General features: G+C 38.2%; 1 protein-coding gene across 1 annotated transcript in view; it reads left to right on the top strand.

The window, feature by feature from the left end:
* Positions 1-12,882, top strand: part of LOC117370048 (complement C3-like) — a 45,111-nt gene extending 32,229 nt beyond the window's left edge. Inside the window, exons 30-44 of the mRNA XM_055224016.1 lie at positions 155-268; positions 637-790; positions 1,535-1,698; positions 3,001-3,153; positions 3,297-3,356; positions 3,946-4,036; positions 4,588-4,639; positions 5,262-5,349; positions 5,479-5,568; positions 5,856-5,961; positions 6,375-6,464; positions 6,739-6,822; positions 7,325-7,405; positions 9,180-9,327; positions 9,972-12,882. Coding sequence (XP_055079991.1) covers positions 155-268; positions 637-790; positions 1,535-1,698; positions 3,001-3,153; positions 3,297-3,356; positions 3,946-4,036; positions 4,588-4,639; positions 5,262-5,349; positions 5,479-5,568; positions 5,856-5,961; positions 6,375-6,464; positions 6,739-6,822; positions 7,325-7,405; positions 9,180-9,327; positions 9,972-10,110 — 1,614 coding nt within the window. The 3' untranslated portion in view covers positions 10,111-12,882. The remainder of the gene's footprint in view (positions 1-154; positions 269-636; positions 791-1,534; positions 1,699-3,000; positions 3,154-3,296; positions 3,357-3,945; positions 4,037-4,587; positions 4,640-5,261; positions 5,350-5,478; positions 5,569-5,855; positions 5,962-6,374; positions 6,465-6,738; positions 6,823-7,324; positions 7,406-9,179; positions 9,328-9,971) is intronic.
* The last annotated feature ends 3,230 nt before the right edge of the window (positions 12,883-16,112 follow it).

The raw sequence follows: 16,112 nt of genomic DNA, 5'->3' as shown, positions 1-16,112 counted from the left end.
TCTGACCCTCTCCTTTGCATCCTCAGCATCCTCTGCTCCATCTGACCCCTCCTCTGCTCCATCTGGCTCTCTCCTCTGCTCCATGTGACACTCTCCTCTGCTAGTCCTTCTCTGTACTTTAGTCACTTATATGTCTAATCTGTGGTCATTTTAGGGCGGTCTCCGTGGTGATGACCCCCAGGTGACTCTCACAGCTTTTGTTTTGATTGCATTGGCCGAAGCAAAGGAGGCCAATATCCGCTGCAGTGAGGCCGGACTCGACGTACAGGTAAAGATCTTAACGAGACATGATTTGACTGAGCAATCTATTATTGTGTACAGTTGTTGTGCTTTTGAACACTGCACTCCTCTGCCATGTGTGAATGGATGTTGGTACACTAAAATATAAATAGTAAATAAAGCATTTTAAAGAGGGAGTAATGTGCCAAATTGACTTTTTAGAGCTTCCTACCATGTTATTTTGTTGTTCCATCGCCAAAAAAGAGGTTTTACATGTCATCCATACCTATTTGAATAATTTAGCTATCGCTCTCTCTCATGGTGGTCTAAATACATGTTAGCAGTTAATACCCCATAGAAGTGTAATACCCCTCTTTAAGGTAAGAGGTATTGCTGTAACCTTGTGTGCATCTTTAGGACATAATCCGTAACACCGCAACCTACCTGAAGACGGCTCTGCAGCTCCGACGACGGCCCTACACGGTGGCCATCTCATCGTACGCTCTGGCTCTGTTCAAGGACCAGGTGGACTTCAACCCAATACCACCACTGCTCCAAGCCGCCTCTGCTGGTACAGTTACACATAGAGAGTTTCATTATCTGTGTAATCCTTCAGTCGTCCAGGTATGACCCATAGTAAAAGACAAATCTAATCTGTCAACTGGACAAAAAGGGAAGCTCTATCTTTGTTTAGATATAGGTCTAAGAATGTATCTCCTATTTATAACTCCATCCTTAGACCTATATTTAAACAAAGAAAACAATAGGACTAGCCAGTATGCTAATAGGTGTGAGAGCACCCATTAAGGGCCTGAATGATTATGCACACTTTTTTTAATCAAATCAAGATTCAGTCCTTTCTAATGGTCAATGATCAGCTTGGGTCTTTTTAATGGCGAGGTCTACAGCTAATCCTCAGTAATCGTCAGTAAAATGGATGGAAGACATTAGAGAAAGAAATGACTTAATACTTAATTAAGTAATAACTTAATACTTAATTATACTTATATTTTTGTGTTAAATGCCATTGATTTAAAGTCTGTCTTGTTTATTTTCACAATATTATCATTTAAGAACATTTATTTTGTTTTTATTTAAGAAAAAAAAAAGAAAATTGTGACTGGTCAGCACAAGGTAAAAACATTGTGATTATTCATTTTTGCCATTGGTCAACCGCACCAGTTTTTCATACATATACTCTTATATATAGTGAGTAAATCATAATGTGGGACCTAAAACATGAAAATCTTGTAAATATTATAAGGTACTATTAAGGAACATTATACTTAGTTGAATCCCTGTTGTTTGTATCCAGGTGGCAGTCAGTGGGTGGACAGTGAGAACCGCCTCTTCAGTCTGGAGGCTACTGGCTACGCTCTGTTAGCTCTGCTTAAAATGGATGCCATGACAGAGGCTGCTCCTGTGTTTAAATGGTTAAACAGCCAACGCATGCAGGGAGGAGGCTACGGGTCCACTCAGGTGTGTCAGATGCCCTCCCATCCTCCTATCTCCCTGTAGTCTTTAGATCAGGGGTCACCAACCTTTTTTAACCTGAGAGCTACTTTATGGGCACTGAGTCAAGTACGAAGGGCTACCAGTTTGAGACGCTCTTCTGAAATAACACTTTTTTCTCAAGTTTGCCTTTAGTTATACATTATTAATAATGATAAATGATAATCATCTGTGTGAACACACTGATCACGTTGCAAGACACTGATCACATTAATGATTTCTCAAAATAATTATCAACAATGAGCAAGGAGGGAAACAGATATGAGTATTCAGCACTTTAACTTTACTAATCTTAGTAATTGTTAAATTTCCAGATGACACTTACATCACTACATCTCATAGGAAAAGTCCCATTTTCACTATCCATGGACAAACCTTTTTAACAAAACATAAATAATATACATTGCACCAAGTTATCAATTATGCAATGTTAAAGAAAAATAAGCTTACATATTTTTAAATAAATCTCGGTTGCGTTGTGTGACTTTTTCACCGGTGTCGTGAAAAAAGCCTGTTGTTTACCCAAAGCTGCGTTTAGCTCTAGGCTTGTTCTGCCCATAGTGTGCGTCCCCGTGGGGAGTGCGCGTCCCCGTGGGTAGTTAGTGTGGAGTTTTATGAGACGTAGTGAAGTGTCCCTCCACATTGTGCCGCTTTGCCGTCGCCACAGTCACTCCGCAGATGAGATACGCGCAGGTTTCTTTTACCGTCTTAAATCGTTGTGAAAGTGATCTCTTTATTTTCTACCATGTTTTGGAGTAAGAAACTGCATTCAGCGCATCCTCACAGCGCTCGCGAGCGGAGCACTGGTGTTGTCACGCGCACAATACTGACCTTTGAAGTGAGTAGGTCAAAGTTCACCTTAACTTATCTAAACTTCACGTATAATGAACATATGTTTAAGATATTGTCATTTTAAAATCTATATAAACTCAAGTGTGATAAAAAATAGCAACAGAATAAAATTCAATTTTAGATGCAGCTCATTAGTGAGTTGTGCTATTTTTAGAACCGGTCGCGGGCGATTCATGTGGGGCTTGGGGGCGACATGGCGCCCGCGGGCACAGGGTTGGTGACCCCTGCTTTAGATGATAATAATACTACTACAACTACAACTAGTACTACTACAATAATAATAATAATAATAATAATAATAATAATAATAATAATAATAATAATAATAATAATAATAATAATAATAATAATAATAATAATAATAATAATAATAATAATAATAATAATAATAATAATAATAATCTCCCATGCCTCCAGCCCACAGTGGTAGTTCTCCAGGCCTTGTCCGAGTACCTGATCAAAAAGCCACCTCCTCAAAACCTGGATCTGAACGTGGAAGTCCGGATGGGAGCTCGTACAATTCCCTATAACTTCAACCCAGACACCTCCTACGCAGCTCGCTCAACCCGGGTAAGAGCCAGAGGAGCAGAGGATGCAGAAGAGAGCCAGAGGAGCAGAGCCAGAAGGGAGCAGAGGGGGCAGAGGAGAGGGTCAGATGATGGTTAATATAAATGCATATGTTTATTTATTTTTTTACTTTTTTTTTTTCACAGCTTCTTGATAATGTGGATCTGGAGGTGCAGGCTCAGGGGAATGGACAGGGCATCCTCGAAGTGAGTTTGTGGACATTAAAGTTGCACTGTGTAACTTTTATGGTGGTGGGAGGGGTCTGACACATGTGTATTTTCTCTCAGAGGACAAGAACCAGCAAAACGTGGCTAGGTACCAAAATTTTAAGAAATTCTGGCAACTTCTGGATGTCCGAGTCCAAAAGTGGTATCAGATATCAGCGACGATACTGAAAAATCTGATAAATCAGACATCACTTTCACATATTGCTTCAGCTGACATCCTTGTTGGACATTGATGTAATAAAGCTATTTACTGGTCATAGTTGGCCCAGAAACTCTAATAGTATTTGATTTTTTATTTATTTATACAAAGCTGTTCTGTAGTCACTTGAGAGATAAACAACAGCTACATAACATACATAGCTAACATAGCCAACATCCAACACATTTGGATCAGTTTTGTCTTACATTCATTTTGTTTTTAGGCAATTAATGCTATGTTTTGTCGGCACTGGTATCGGTTGATATTGGGTCTGACAGATACTTAAGGCTCTGCATTTCTGAGTAGAAGATTACATCGTATCATTCTAGTGTATGAAACCCACCTGTTCTTCATCTGTGTGACCTTTAGGTGGTGACATATTACAACCAGCTTCACGAGGCGGCGGAGAAAACGCCGTGCAAAGACTTTGAGCTCCAAGTCACAGTGGATGAATCGGATGGTGAATACAAACACTATATATGTGGTTAAAGAGGGGTATTATGCAAAAACTACCATGTTTTCATGTTCCCTCATCAAAACATGCCTAAAGAGGTTTTAGATGTCTGCATGTTTCAGTAATTTAGCGTTCTCTCCCGGGCCCTATTCAAACCTTCCATCGTAGTACTATTCTGTCCAATGCTCACCACACAAACCTACGTCACTCATGCTCCCACAAGATCTCCATAAATATACAATAGCAGGATACATACAATACACTACAACCTGACAAACCTGATGCTATATGCAGTAGTTTTAATAGCAGGATGCACACTGATTGTGTTGTGATGTCACTCTGAAGGGGGTGTGACTTAGCTAAAGTAAGACTTATAAAACATGGTAATACGTTTTTTTTTGTTTTTTTCATTGAATATAGTATTTTTCAAAGAATAAAAGGTAACATGGTGATGTAAATATGTTAATTGTAGCCGTTAATACCCCATAGAAGTGTAATACGCCCTCTTTAATTTTAAATAGGACAGTGACTATTTTAAAAGATATTTGGTTTAACAGAAAAGCCTACTGCAGATGTGGTGAAGTCCTACCTAATGACCATCAAAGTTCGGTGAGTTCAAATCTTAAAGGCGCCGTACCTGATTTTTACTGTTTTAAAATGTGAAAAACAGAACTAGTTAATTTTAAATTGATACAGTGGTCCTTTAACCATGGCTAAGACAGTTGTAAATCAAAGGAAGACTACAACAACAAATATTTATCTAAATAAAACAAACACCGGTACTCAAACTGTTACCACCAGAGTCAGTCTGCATACCACAGTTTGAGAAACACTGGTCCATGCTTGTTTGACCTCTGGTTAATCCGCCTGTCAGTTTCGCCCTCTGAAATCAGGGAGACAGGATACAGATCCAGAGCCACTCGTTTTTTCTTGACACTCGTCTTGTCAAAGCCTGTGGTTCTGGTTGGACAGGTAAGGTTCATGCCACTGTAGCTAACTTAAAGTTTAGTTAATGGATTCACATGTGTGAACGATACAAAGCACTAGTGTTCCTCAGCTCAGTCGCTGAAAATCTAAAGGTTAGTAAATGCCATACTGTGGAACATTATATTCCAAAGTAATATCTCCCTGGAGGCAAACAGGTGATGGTTAGGTCTTACACCTTTGTGACAGCCAATGTGGCGCTAAGTAAATAAACAAACATTTAATTTCTTGTTTTTCATGAGCACAGGGCACTAGGACCCAGAGACGTGCGGATGGTGGTGCTGGACGTGAGTCTGCCCACTGGCTTCACTCCAAACAACGCAGACCTCGACATGGTATCAATATACTGATACTTCAAATATTAACCAGTAGTAGTAATATGCAGTAGTATTAGTAGTATCACCAGCTCTGTAATTACCAGTTAAAATAAACCTGTAAAATTGTAATTATTTTTTGTTTTACAGCTTTCTAACTCTGTGGACAAATACATCGCCAACTTTAAGGTCGTAGACAACCTGAGTGACAGAGGCTCTCTGATCCTGCACTTGTTTAAGGTGGTCCAAATGTTTTATATTGGTTTAAATACAAACAGGTACTACAAACTCTAACACACCTTAAATTACTCTTACACAGCTGTAGTAGTTGCAGTATTTGTTGTAGTAACATAGTAAAATAAAGTAATTGTTGAAGTAGTAGTCCTAGTTTTACTATAAATAGTAGTGATTTGTGATCCATAGTAGTAGCAACAGTAGTAGTAGTAGTATTAACAGGACTTTCAGTAATATGAAATATAAGTATTAATTGTTGTAGTAGTAGTAGTAATCTGTGTTTTTTTCCTTAGGTTTCTCATAAAGAACCGGAGATTCTGATTTTCAAACTGCAGCAGAACTTTAAAATAGGACACATCCAACCCTCCTCTGTCACTGTGTATGAGTACTACAACCCAGGTAAGTACTACAACCCAGTACAACCTCCTTACTGAAGAGGAGACAGGATAACCTGCCTCAGGCGGCTGAGTGGCTGGAACTCACGATTCATAGTAAGAAGAGTCCGAGTTTAAACTATTGTGTGGAGTCTTCTCCAGGCACTTTGGTTTTCCCTATCAACCCAAAACATGCACCTCCAGCTGAGGTCATCCTGACCAAGTCTAACAACAACACAGAGAACCTCTGAACAACACAAAGATGGGGCCCAGGCCTCCGGGGGAGATGCTCAAGATGCACTGAGGAATAGATTAAATGTAGAGGACAAATTTCCCTATGGGACAATAAAGTGTACCTTACCTTAACACATCAAGGACGTGCACTCTCCACTCAGAGAGATCACGAGTCTAACTCACAACCTGCTCCCTGTTTTTCAGATCACCGGTGCAGCCGTTCGTTCACTCCCAGAGAGAACACAGAGGAGCTGACTCAGATCTGTTCGAATAATGTCTGCAGATGCACTCAAGGTCAGGGTTTGGGTTTGGGCTGCACAATTATGGGGAAAAAAAGAGAAATTGCAATTTCTGACAAGTATTGCATTTGTAATTGGATCTGTGATTTGTTTGGAACTGTATGTAATATGTTTTATTTAAAATTTCATAAACTTGACCTAACTGCGTCCCTGGATATGACATATTTAAAACTTTTCCTGATCACAGTTCTAATGCTGATTTATTCTTCAAACCATTGGCCAAGTTGTTTATATTGTCTCTTATATGCCATGTGTTTCTGTGTTCTCAGGAGACTGCTGTGTCCCTAAGGAAGACTCTGAAAACTTCTCAAGTGAAGACCGCGTGTTGTTTGCCTGCACCACTCTGCACCACGGTACAACACACTAACGCACTAACATTTTGACACGGCGCCACATTACATGCTAACACACCAACATGCTAATGCTAATTTCAGACAGAATCCTTGCGTGCAGCCAAGCTTCAAGCTGCCACTCTCTGACCATAGCAGGGCTTAGTTTGAAGTTTGCTCGTGTTTTTTGATATATTTTTGGATATGGCGCATGTTTTCCCTCTGTCGTTCAGTCATGGTGATATAAAGGCTGATATTTTCACTGCTCCATGTGTCCACGAGTTAGCGGGCACTTTACCACCCTCTCCTCTTGACTATAACATTAGCATTCGGACACAATGGATAAAAAGTTTGCCTCCTCCAACACAAAACTCAAAGTCCGTCTGTGCCTTGGACTATCCTTGGACTATCCTTGGACTATCCTTGGACTATAACTTGGACTACACACAGACTATCCTTGGACTATATCTGAACTATATAAAGCCTATTATTATACTCTCTGTTGTTGTTATTGTTGTTGTTGCAGTGTTCAAAGTGAAAGTTCTGAGTGCGACCGAGAGTTATTATGACAAATATGAGCTGCAAATCACACAACTCATCAAACTAGGTACTGGTCTCCTTACACACCTCTGTACAAAACCCTTTAAAATCCATATGACAGGTGTTCATGTTTTTCTAATTCAGGCTTGGTGTGGTGAGGTAGATGTGGTAAATATTGATCATAGTTTCACATCAGTTTAGTGCAGAAGTGGGTAGAGCAGCCAAAAATTGTACTCAAGTAGCGGTACTTCAAAATAATATTAATCAAGTAGAAGTACAAAGTAGTGGGTCCAGAAATTACTCAAGTAAAAGTAAAAGAGGTTTTGGGGAAAGTATTACTCAAGTAAGAGTAACTTAAACAGTAATAATATTGTAAAAGTATAATTTGAAGTGAATGTAATTTGAAGGACAAAACATTAAATACTGCACAAAGTCTGGTACCTTCAAAGGATAGACACAAAAATTTGACAAATTAAATCATATTTGAAGGAGCGGTGGAAGAAACACAAATGTTCAAATCATTTCATATTGTCAACATAAAACTTTTGTCACTTCTAGACTCAACTAAGAGTACTGTAACTGAGGACTACACACCTCTGTGGCAGTTTGTGGGGAAAAAAGTTGAGAAAAATAAAAAAATACAAGCAGTAGCACTTAGTTGTAAAACAGAATTCCTCTATGAATGTCATTAACATGGAAAACTCCATCCAAAATGCAGAGAAAATGTACTCACAAGGAAGGCATTTTTCTGACAATTTAAAACTTAATTAACAAAATAAAGGGGTAACAATTTATTTTTATTTGTCAAATCATAACTATTGTGTAATTTGGAGATATTTTGTTAACATTGTTGTTCAGTAACAGTTATGTAATTATTTTTATGTATGTCACATGTATTTTTTTAATTTAATTTTTATTTTTTTTATTTTGTTGAAGTCATTTTACTTCCTAGTTAGACAGTATGTAGAGGTAATTCCATAACTGGAACCATAATGTTAAGAAGGCCCAAAACTTGTCTAAATCACACAATAGTTATAATTAGACAAATTAAATAACATCTATTCTATCTAAGGCTCCAGCAAAGGGGAGGGGGGCATCCCGTCCCCACGCGTTGAGCCGACCAGGTGAACCAGTTTTTTCCAATGCTGGCGGTCTAGGGCCAGCTGCTCTGCGTTTTTTAATTAAATAACAACACTTTTATTTTATTAAATGAAGGTTGCAACTGTCAGAAAATTTTGTTTTTTGTGTTAATTTGTCCCTGCATTTTGGATGAACTTAAGTAGAGTTATTCTGTTTTAGAAATCTGTTTATTTGTTCTTTTCTTATCAATTTTTTCCCCCACAAACTCCCACTTAACTGATATTATTATTCACCACAGGTACTATCCCACCAAACCAAGTCAGAATAAGAAAAACATGAACAGTTGTCATATGGATCATTCCGTGAAATCATGACCTTTTATATCCCAAAGAAATTAACCGTCATAAAATGAAAAAAAAAAGATGAAATATTAAATTAAATGTGAATATTGTTTATAGTGTTCTGTGTTATACTCAGTCATGTGGCTCTGCACTAACTAATATGGATTAGCAACCGGTAGTTTTTAATAGGACAATCCCATTTAAAATATAAAGAATCATGTCTGAGGTGGACATTAACATTTTTGAATATTGTTAAGTGCTTATTTATATGCATATAACATTTTAATAAAAAAACAAAACAAAAGAAAACAACTCACCATTTAAATTTTTCAAATGTGAAAAGGCACAGATTTCGTGGAATGACACATATGCACTTAAACCCTGTGTGAGGTGCATAGACTTGAACTGTGTCCCGTTCAGGAGCGGAGTCTGGAATTCTGGCCGGACAGACCCGGACTTTCCTGTCTCATGGAGCCTGCAGAGACAGACTCAAGCTGATCCCAAACCAGGAGTACCTCATTATGGGGCCCAAGCACGACCAGTGGAACATTGACAGCGCCAACAACAGGTAACACACGCTACTACACCCCAATGTAGCACCAGCCCTGTGCTACCTGCAATCTGTTTACAAATAGGAGTGCAGGTGTTACTGAAAAGTTGCATGGTTTATTTTCCAAGCGATTATGTTTTAGAGCTTGCCTGCTTCTTTTCCTGTTGGATTTTTGCTTAAAACCTCATATGTGTTAATATCATGTAATAGTGCGTCCATTTTCATTTCATATGTTTCCGTGTCCATCACTGTCGTTGTTCTCTCATGAGCTGGGATTTTTTATTTGTTTGTCTTTCGTTAGCGTGTCTATGGCCTTTCACTCGTCTTTAGTTATATTTTTGCAGCTGTTGAGTATTCTAAGTTCTGCCTTTTTCCCCACATCCTGTATTTAATTGCACTCCAGTCCCTGCAATTTAAATAGAATTTTCAGTGTTGTTCTGAAGGAGGGATTCTCCTTCAGAACTCACCACTTCCTGTATTTTTGTACTTTTCCTCTCAACTTTTTTTTTCCACAAACTGCCACTTAAGTGATGTAAAACTAAGATAAATACATAAAAATACTAAAAAGTTCAATTTAAAGTTATTATTATCATTATTATTATTATTATTTCCAAAAATTGTATGGGAAAAATGTATGAAAGATGTACTACTCCTGGTGGTAGGTTCGTGTACCTGCTGGGTAAGAAGACATGGGTGGAGCGATGGCCGTCTGCAGAGGAGTGCAGCTCCTCCCTCGGGCAGAAGTGTGAAAGTCTGAACGCTATGGCCGACGAGCTGTCCACGAACGCATGCCGACTGTAACTGCAATGTACACAGTGTCCCTGAACGCACCACTACTGGAGCAGTCCCATAACACTGGCCATGTTCTCATGGACACCACAAATCAGGTCCTATGGTAAAATTGGATAGTTTTGATCTAATTTATAGTTAATACTCTGAGCATATCCACATGAAACAAAAACTGGCTCAAAGTTCAACATTTTCTTTGTCAGTATAAATAAACATGTGAAATTATAAGTGTGAAAGTGTCAAAAGCTGTATTATTGAAACTATCAGACTAATAACTAATACCATGTAAAGCTGTTTTACAAAAGCTTCTTGACAAATATAATACATTATAACAGTTTGATTTCTTAGTCCGTATTCAACTGTGTAAAGCTGATATGGGCCTTGGCAGAGTGGTTAGCCTTTTTTGCCTCATAACACAAAGCGTTTGGGTTCTCCTTAGACTTGGCTCCATTCATAAACCTAAAAAAAGCAGATTAAAGGGCTCATATTATTCACATTTTGATATGTTATGTTTCCTCATCAAAAACATACTTGTTCTTTCACACCTATTTAACACAAAAATTCTGCATATTTAATTAGAGTTCTTCTCTGAAACAGAAAACAGTCATTTCCACCTTGTGATGTCATGTGGTAATACAGGAAGTGCTCCACTGTGTTTTTAAACTCCATACACTTTTACTAGAATCATTTGGATCATTCCAGCCCTGGAATTTTGACAGACCGATAATAAAGAGTTACTGAAATATGTGTGAATCAAACCAACTCCAGGTGTGTTTTTGATGAGGTAACAAGATTATAACATGTCTTAAAGCTCACAAGAGTCATTTGCACAGGAAGGGCCTGTTCACTGTTTACATTTACTCACAAGAACACAGTGACAGATTCAAGTGTATGTGACTAATCGAAAAACAGCTAACTAATGTTCAATGTTGGGAAGGAAATACATTTTTAAAAATCCATATTCTGAATAATAATTTTAAGGAGCAGTATTGCAGTACAGGTACTCGTTTTTATTTTATTCAGAATACAGTAACTTTCCTAAAATTAAAACAATACCTCAGGGCACTTTATCAAGAAATTCTGTGTTGAAACTGCCACCATTATGAGTGCAAATGACAAAAAGCTGTTTTAACTGCGGATGCTACAGTATATCGATTATCGGTGATATTGAATATTGTACTGGTAGTTTTTCTGCACTGCACCAGTCTGTGTGCCCATGTGTCATTCCCAGTTTATCCTCAGAGCAGTAGCTTTGTCTTTTTGTCATTCATGAGGAGACATATGAATTTATATCCCAGATAAACCTCAAAATAACATACATTTGGTCTGTACTATAAGCTTAACATGGGAATTGGCAAAAATCTGTTATCGACCACAACAGCATCATATCGAATCTCCTCTAGTTTTAATAATATGTAATGTTTTCATGCTATAATAAAAACTCCAAATTAATGTGTCAATCAAATACATTTAATGCAAATATTCAGTATTTTGCAACATAATGCATTTTATACAGTATTCTTCTCAACATGGCTAATGCTAGCTAGAGTGTAAAGTTATTTGAGAGGGATTTAACAGCACAGCTCACCTGTTGTAGTTTTAACTAAGACTCAGATTAAAGTCTAACTTGAGTAACAGATTCAGACAAAGCAGTGCCTCCTGTTGTGGATGACATCATGTGAAAGGCATCAGTATTCTTTTTTGAGTGCAGTTTTGGCCCCATCAGACCAGCCAAAGCTTATATTCAACTTATGGCCCGCAACCCACCTTCCAAACATTCTCTTGTTTGCTGGTTTAGTTAGTCCTGTTTTAGACCTGGTTTTATTCTGGGTTACTACTAGTGTAGTCCTGGATTTGTCCTGGTTCAGTCCTTGTTTAATTTTGAGTTAGCCATGGTTTGACACCAAGAAGTGTTCAAATTGTTCTCGCATCTCGTCCAGCCCAAAAGCCACACCCCTCTTAAAAATCTGACCCTTGTGCAAATTTGGTTGAAGCCCTTGCTTATACTATACTCTGGGGAAAAACAATCACGTCTCTACTATGGAAATTGCCCCATCCTCCTCTTGAGTTTCACACAAAAGATTTTAAGACCAGTTGAAAAATTGCAAGAATCCACATTTTGCACTATTGAATCTTAAGAAGGTTCAAAGTAGTACTTCAAAATGCAAAAAGCAATGGGAGTGAGACAAGAAAAGATTTTGAATAAGCAATTTATCGGAAACAATCATTAAACTGAAATAGGCTGATCAAAAGTTTAAGACCACGTCTCAAAAACAAAACAAAAAAAACAACAACCCTAAAATAGAAATAAAATGTTCAAAAATGGACTCAGTAATGAGTAGCTGCACGATTCTTGTTAATCACCTGAAAAATTCGTTTCAGCATGTTTGATGCTAGTGTTTCTAGGAGGTTCGTGGGAATGTTGCTCCATGTGGTGAAGATGGCTTCATGGAGGGCATCCACTGTCTAGAACTGGTGTCCATTTTTGTAAACTTCCCTTGCCATCCAACCCCAAATGTTCTCAATTGGATTTAGATCAGGGGAACATGCAGGATGGTTCAAAAGAGTGATGTTATTTCTCTGGAAGAAGTCCTTTGTCAGGGGGTGTTGTGAACTGCAGCATTGTCCTGTTGAAAAACCCAGTGATTACCACACAGACGATGGCCTTCAGTCATGAGGGATTCCCCCTGCAACATCTCCACAGCCAGCTGCCGTTTGACGCCTCTGCACAACCTGAAGCTCCATTGTTCCACTGAAGCAAAAAGAGCCCCAGATCATGATGGCGTCCCCTCCACTGTGCCATGTAGAAAACGTCTCAGGTGGGATCTTCTTGTCATGCCAGTAACATAGGAAACCATCAGGACTGTCAATTTTAAATCTTTTCTCATCAGAGAATAAAACTTTCTTTCATGTTTCAGTGTCCCATGTTTGATGCTCTCGTGCAAACTCCAAATGGAATTAATAAACATTAAATTTTTCCCCGAGTTCTGTCTCTTTGGTCCCCACGTCATTCGTTATGACACATACCCAAAATTGTGTTTTTGTTTCATTCACACATGTTTAACTCATAAATCCTGCATATTTAGTCTTTTAGTTTAGAGTTTTTCTACAGGAATACAGGAAGTGCTCCAGTGTGTTTTTAAACTTCTACACTTTTACTAGAATCGTTTGGATCATTTCAGCCTTGGAATTTTAAACTTTGGAGATGTAGACAGACTGATAATAAAGGGTTTCTCAAACATAGTCTGAATAAAACAAAACACAACTCCATGTCTGTTTTTGATGAGGTAACAAGATTATAACATGGCTTAAAGCTCACAAGAGTTATTTGCACAAGGCGTGTTCGTTGAAACTCCATATGTCACTGACTGTGTTCAAGTGCAAAGGACAAAAAGCTGTTTTAACTGCGGATTCTATAGTATATCGATTATCGGTGAATATTATACTGAGTTTTTCTGCACTGCCCCAGTCTGTGCCAATGTGTCTTTCCCAGTTTGTCTTCAGTGCATCAGGTTTGTCTTTTTTGTCATTCATGAGGGGACATATGAATTTTTATCCCAGATTCCTCTTCTATTTACATTTTTTTATTTATTTATCTTTATTAATATAGGGAGACCCAATGGGAGCACTTAGACTCTCTTTTTCATGGGTGCCATGTTCAAAATACAGAAAAAATAGAAAGGAAAAACAATTTTATAAATCAATTTATAACATTAAAACAGCTGCAGGTGTAATAGTCCTGGATTTGTGTTGGTTTAATCCTTGTTTAATTCTACGTTTGTCCTGGTTCAAAAGATTTTCAGATAGTTTTCAGGAAGAACTTGTTTAAAATTCCAGGAAGTGTTTGTGAAACTTTTATCTGAAAAAGGAAAAAAAAAAAAAAAAAAGACAATGAACTGACTTTAAAAGAGAGGGCGTTGTCTTGAAGATCAAAGCCTGAAGCAAGAGTCTGGTTTTCAACCAGGCCTAAACCAGGTCTGGACCAAGGCCAGCTCTGAACCAGGTCTGAACAAGGTTTGAATGAGGTCTAAACCAGGACTGAACAAGATCTGAACCAAGATTGGGGTTCGGATTGGGATCCAGATTGTGTTAGGAGTACCCAGCTGGAGCATAGTAATAAATGATAACTCTTTGGTCTTATATAGAGTTTTTCAAAGTGCTTTGATGTATTCACTCCATTCAGACGTAAGCTCCCAGGACTGGGCAATATGAAAATACATATATTTTCCTCATGTTGATAAACTAAACTTACTTACTGACTCAGGACAACTATAGAAGAGTCTTTCACTTCAGTCCTCTGATATACACATATACGGCTGTGTATCCATTAGGATTCACAAAACTCAGTATCAGAGGTGGGTAGTACTTGGTTATATTTACACAGTTACTTGTACTTGAATAACTTTTTAAAGAAATTGTACTTTTCAGAGTACTTTTCTAGAGGCATACTTTCACAATACTACTCTTACTTGAGTAATTTCTTGGATCACTACTTTGTACTTCTACTTGAGTAATATTATTTTAAAGTAACGTTACTCTTATTTGACAACAATTTTATTCTATTCACCTCTGCAAGAGCTGTGGCACCTGTTACCCACAGAGTTACCCAATTTAGGTTTTAGAAAATACATCTCTGCACACTAAAGGGGCTGTCAGTCCTACTACTACTATTTCTTTTCCTTTTTTTGTTCTTTTTTTATTTATTTATTTTAATCCTAGCTATACATTAAAAAGTTAAAAAGATATACGTCACGGTTGACTCCAGCTTGCTGATGTTTGCCAGAGAATTCCAGCTCTCTTATCTGTGGTAGGTGGAGTGTGCACAGGTACCAGTTTCTAGGCAGGGAGGCCCCGAAGGAGGGGAGCAACCCGATGGGGGAGCAGCCCAGGTATGACACGACTTTGCCTGAAGATCTTAAAATGACCTCATCTGCTAAAAAAAAGTGCACTGGGGCTTTATGGAGTGGGCTTAGGGATATGCCTGCAGTGCTTCAACAAATGTGATCCATTCTTTATTTGTTAGATCTTATGAGATGTTTAGCGACACATTTTGGGCCTTGGTGTCCTCTTTAATTTGTTTTATTGATTTCTTCCTTTGTCTACCTTCCTGTTTTTTCCCTTTTGTTTTCCAGTCAAGTCTGCCCTTTTGACCTTTTGAATCCTTCAATCTTCCATATTTCTTATCCTTCCTATGTTAGATTTTTCTTTTGGAGATGATGCCCAGAATTTTTAGATACCGGTACTTGCATCTTTGTCTTAATTCTTCTGATGTTACATGAGCACTGAACACCTGCGATCCTTCTCAGGATTTGACTGCTACTACTACTACTATTACTATTGCTGCTGCTTCTTCTTCTACTACTACTACTATTGCATAATATAGATGAATACCATACAACTACAGCTATTATTACTAAGTACTAGAGCCTAATACTTCTACTACCACCATACCAAAAGTACTCCGACAGCTCCTTCTACTACTAACAATAGTAACTGCTTTGTACTGTAGCCAAATTATTACTACTACTACCCCTCCTACTACTAGTACTCCTACTGCTCCTACTACCTGTACTACTACCACTACTTCCTCTAAACTCATTCCTTGTGTATTCACCTTCTGTGTAAATCAGGAAACTGCAGTATTGTCTCTCATCGGTCTTTGTGCAGTTTTTTATGTGTTGATAGACATCTTGTGTCGGGAGGTGACAGGTTCCTCCTCAGACCAAGACCAGATCAGGATCTAAACCAGGACTAACCAGTCTCAGGCTGCAGGGCTCTAGTCTGGTTTAAATACCATGAGGGAGGGTCCAAGCTCAGAAGCTTCTCAGACAGCAGAGAATACACGACTATAACCAGGTAAGAACTATTCACTTTCATGGTTTTATTTTTGTCTCAGATGCCCTCCTGTCCTCTTGCTGTATGTCCCTGTGTGTCAGATGCCCTACCGTCCTCCTATATCCCTGTGTATCAGAAATGAAATGCATTTAGTATATTTTTTGTCTAAAAAGTTAGAT

Source organism: Periophthalmus magnuspinnatus, chromosome 1, assembly GCF_009829125.3.
Source record: "Periophthalmus magnuspinnatus isolate fPerMag1 chromosome 1, fPerMag1.2.pri, whole genome shotgun sequence".
Lineage (NCBI taxonomy): Eukaryota > Metazoa > Chordata > Actinopteri > Gobiiformes > Gobiidae > Periophthalmus > Periophthalmus magnuspinnatus.
Note: the sequence above shows the minus strand (reverse complement) of the source record. Positions and strands in the feature narration are given on the sequence as shown.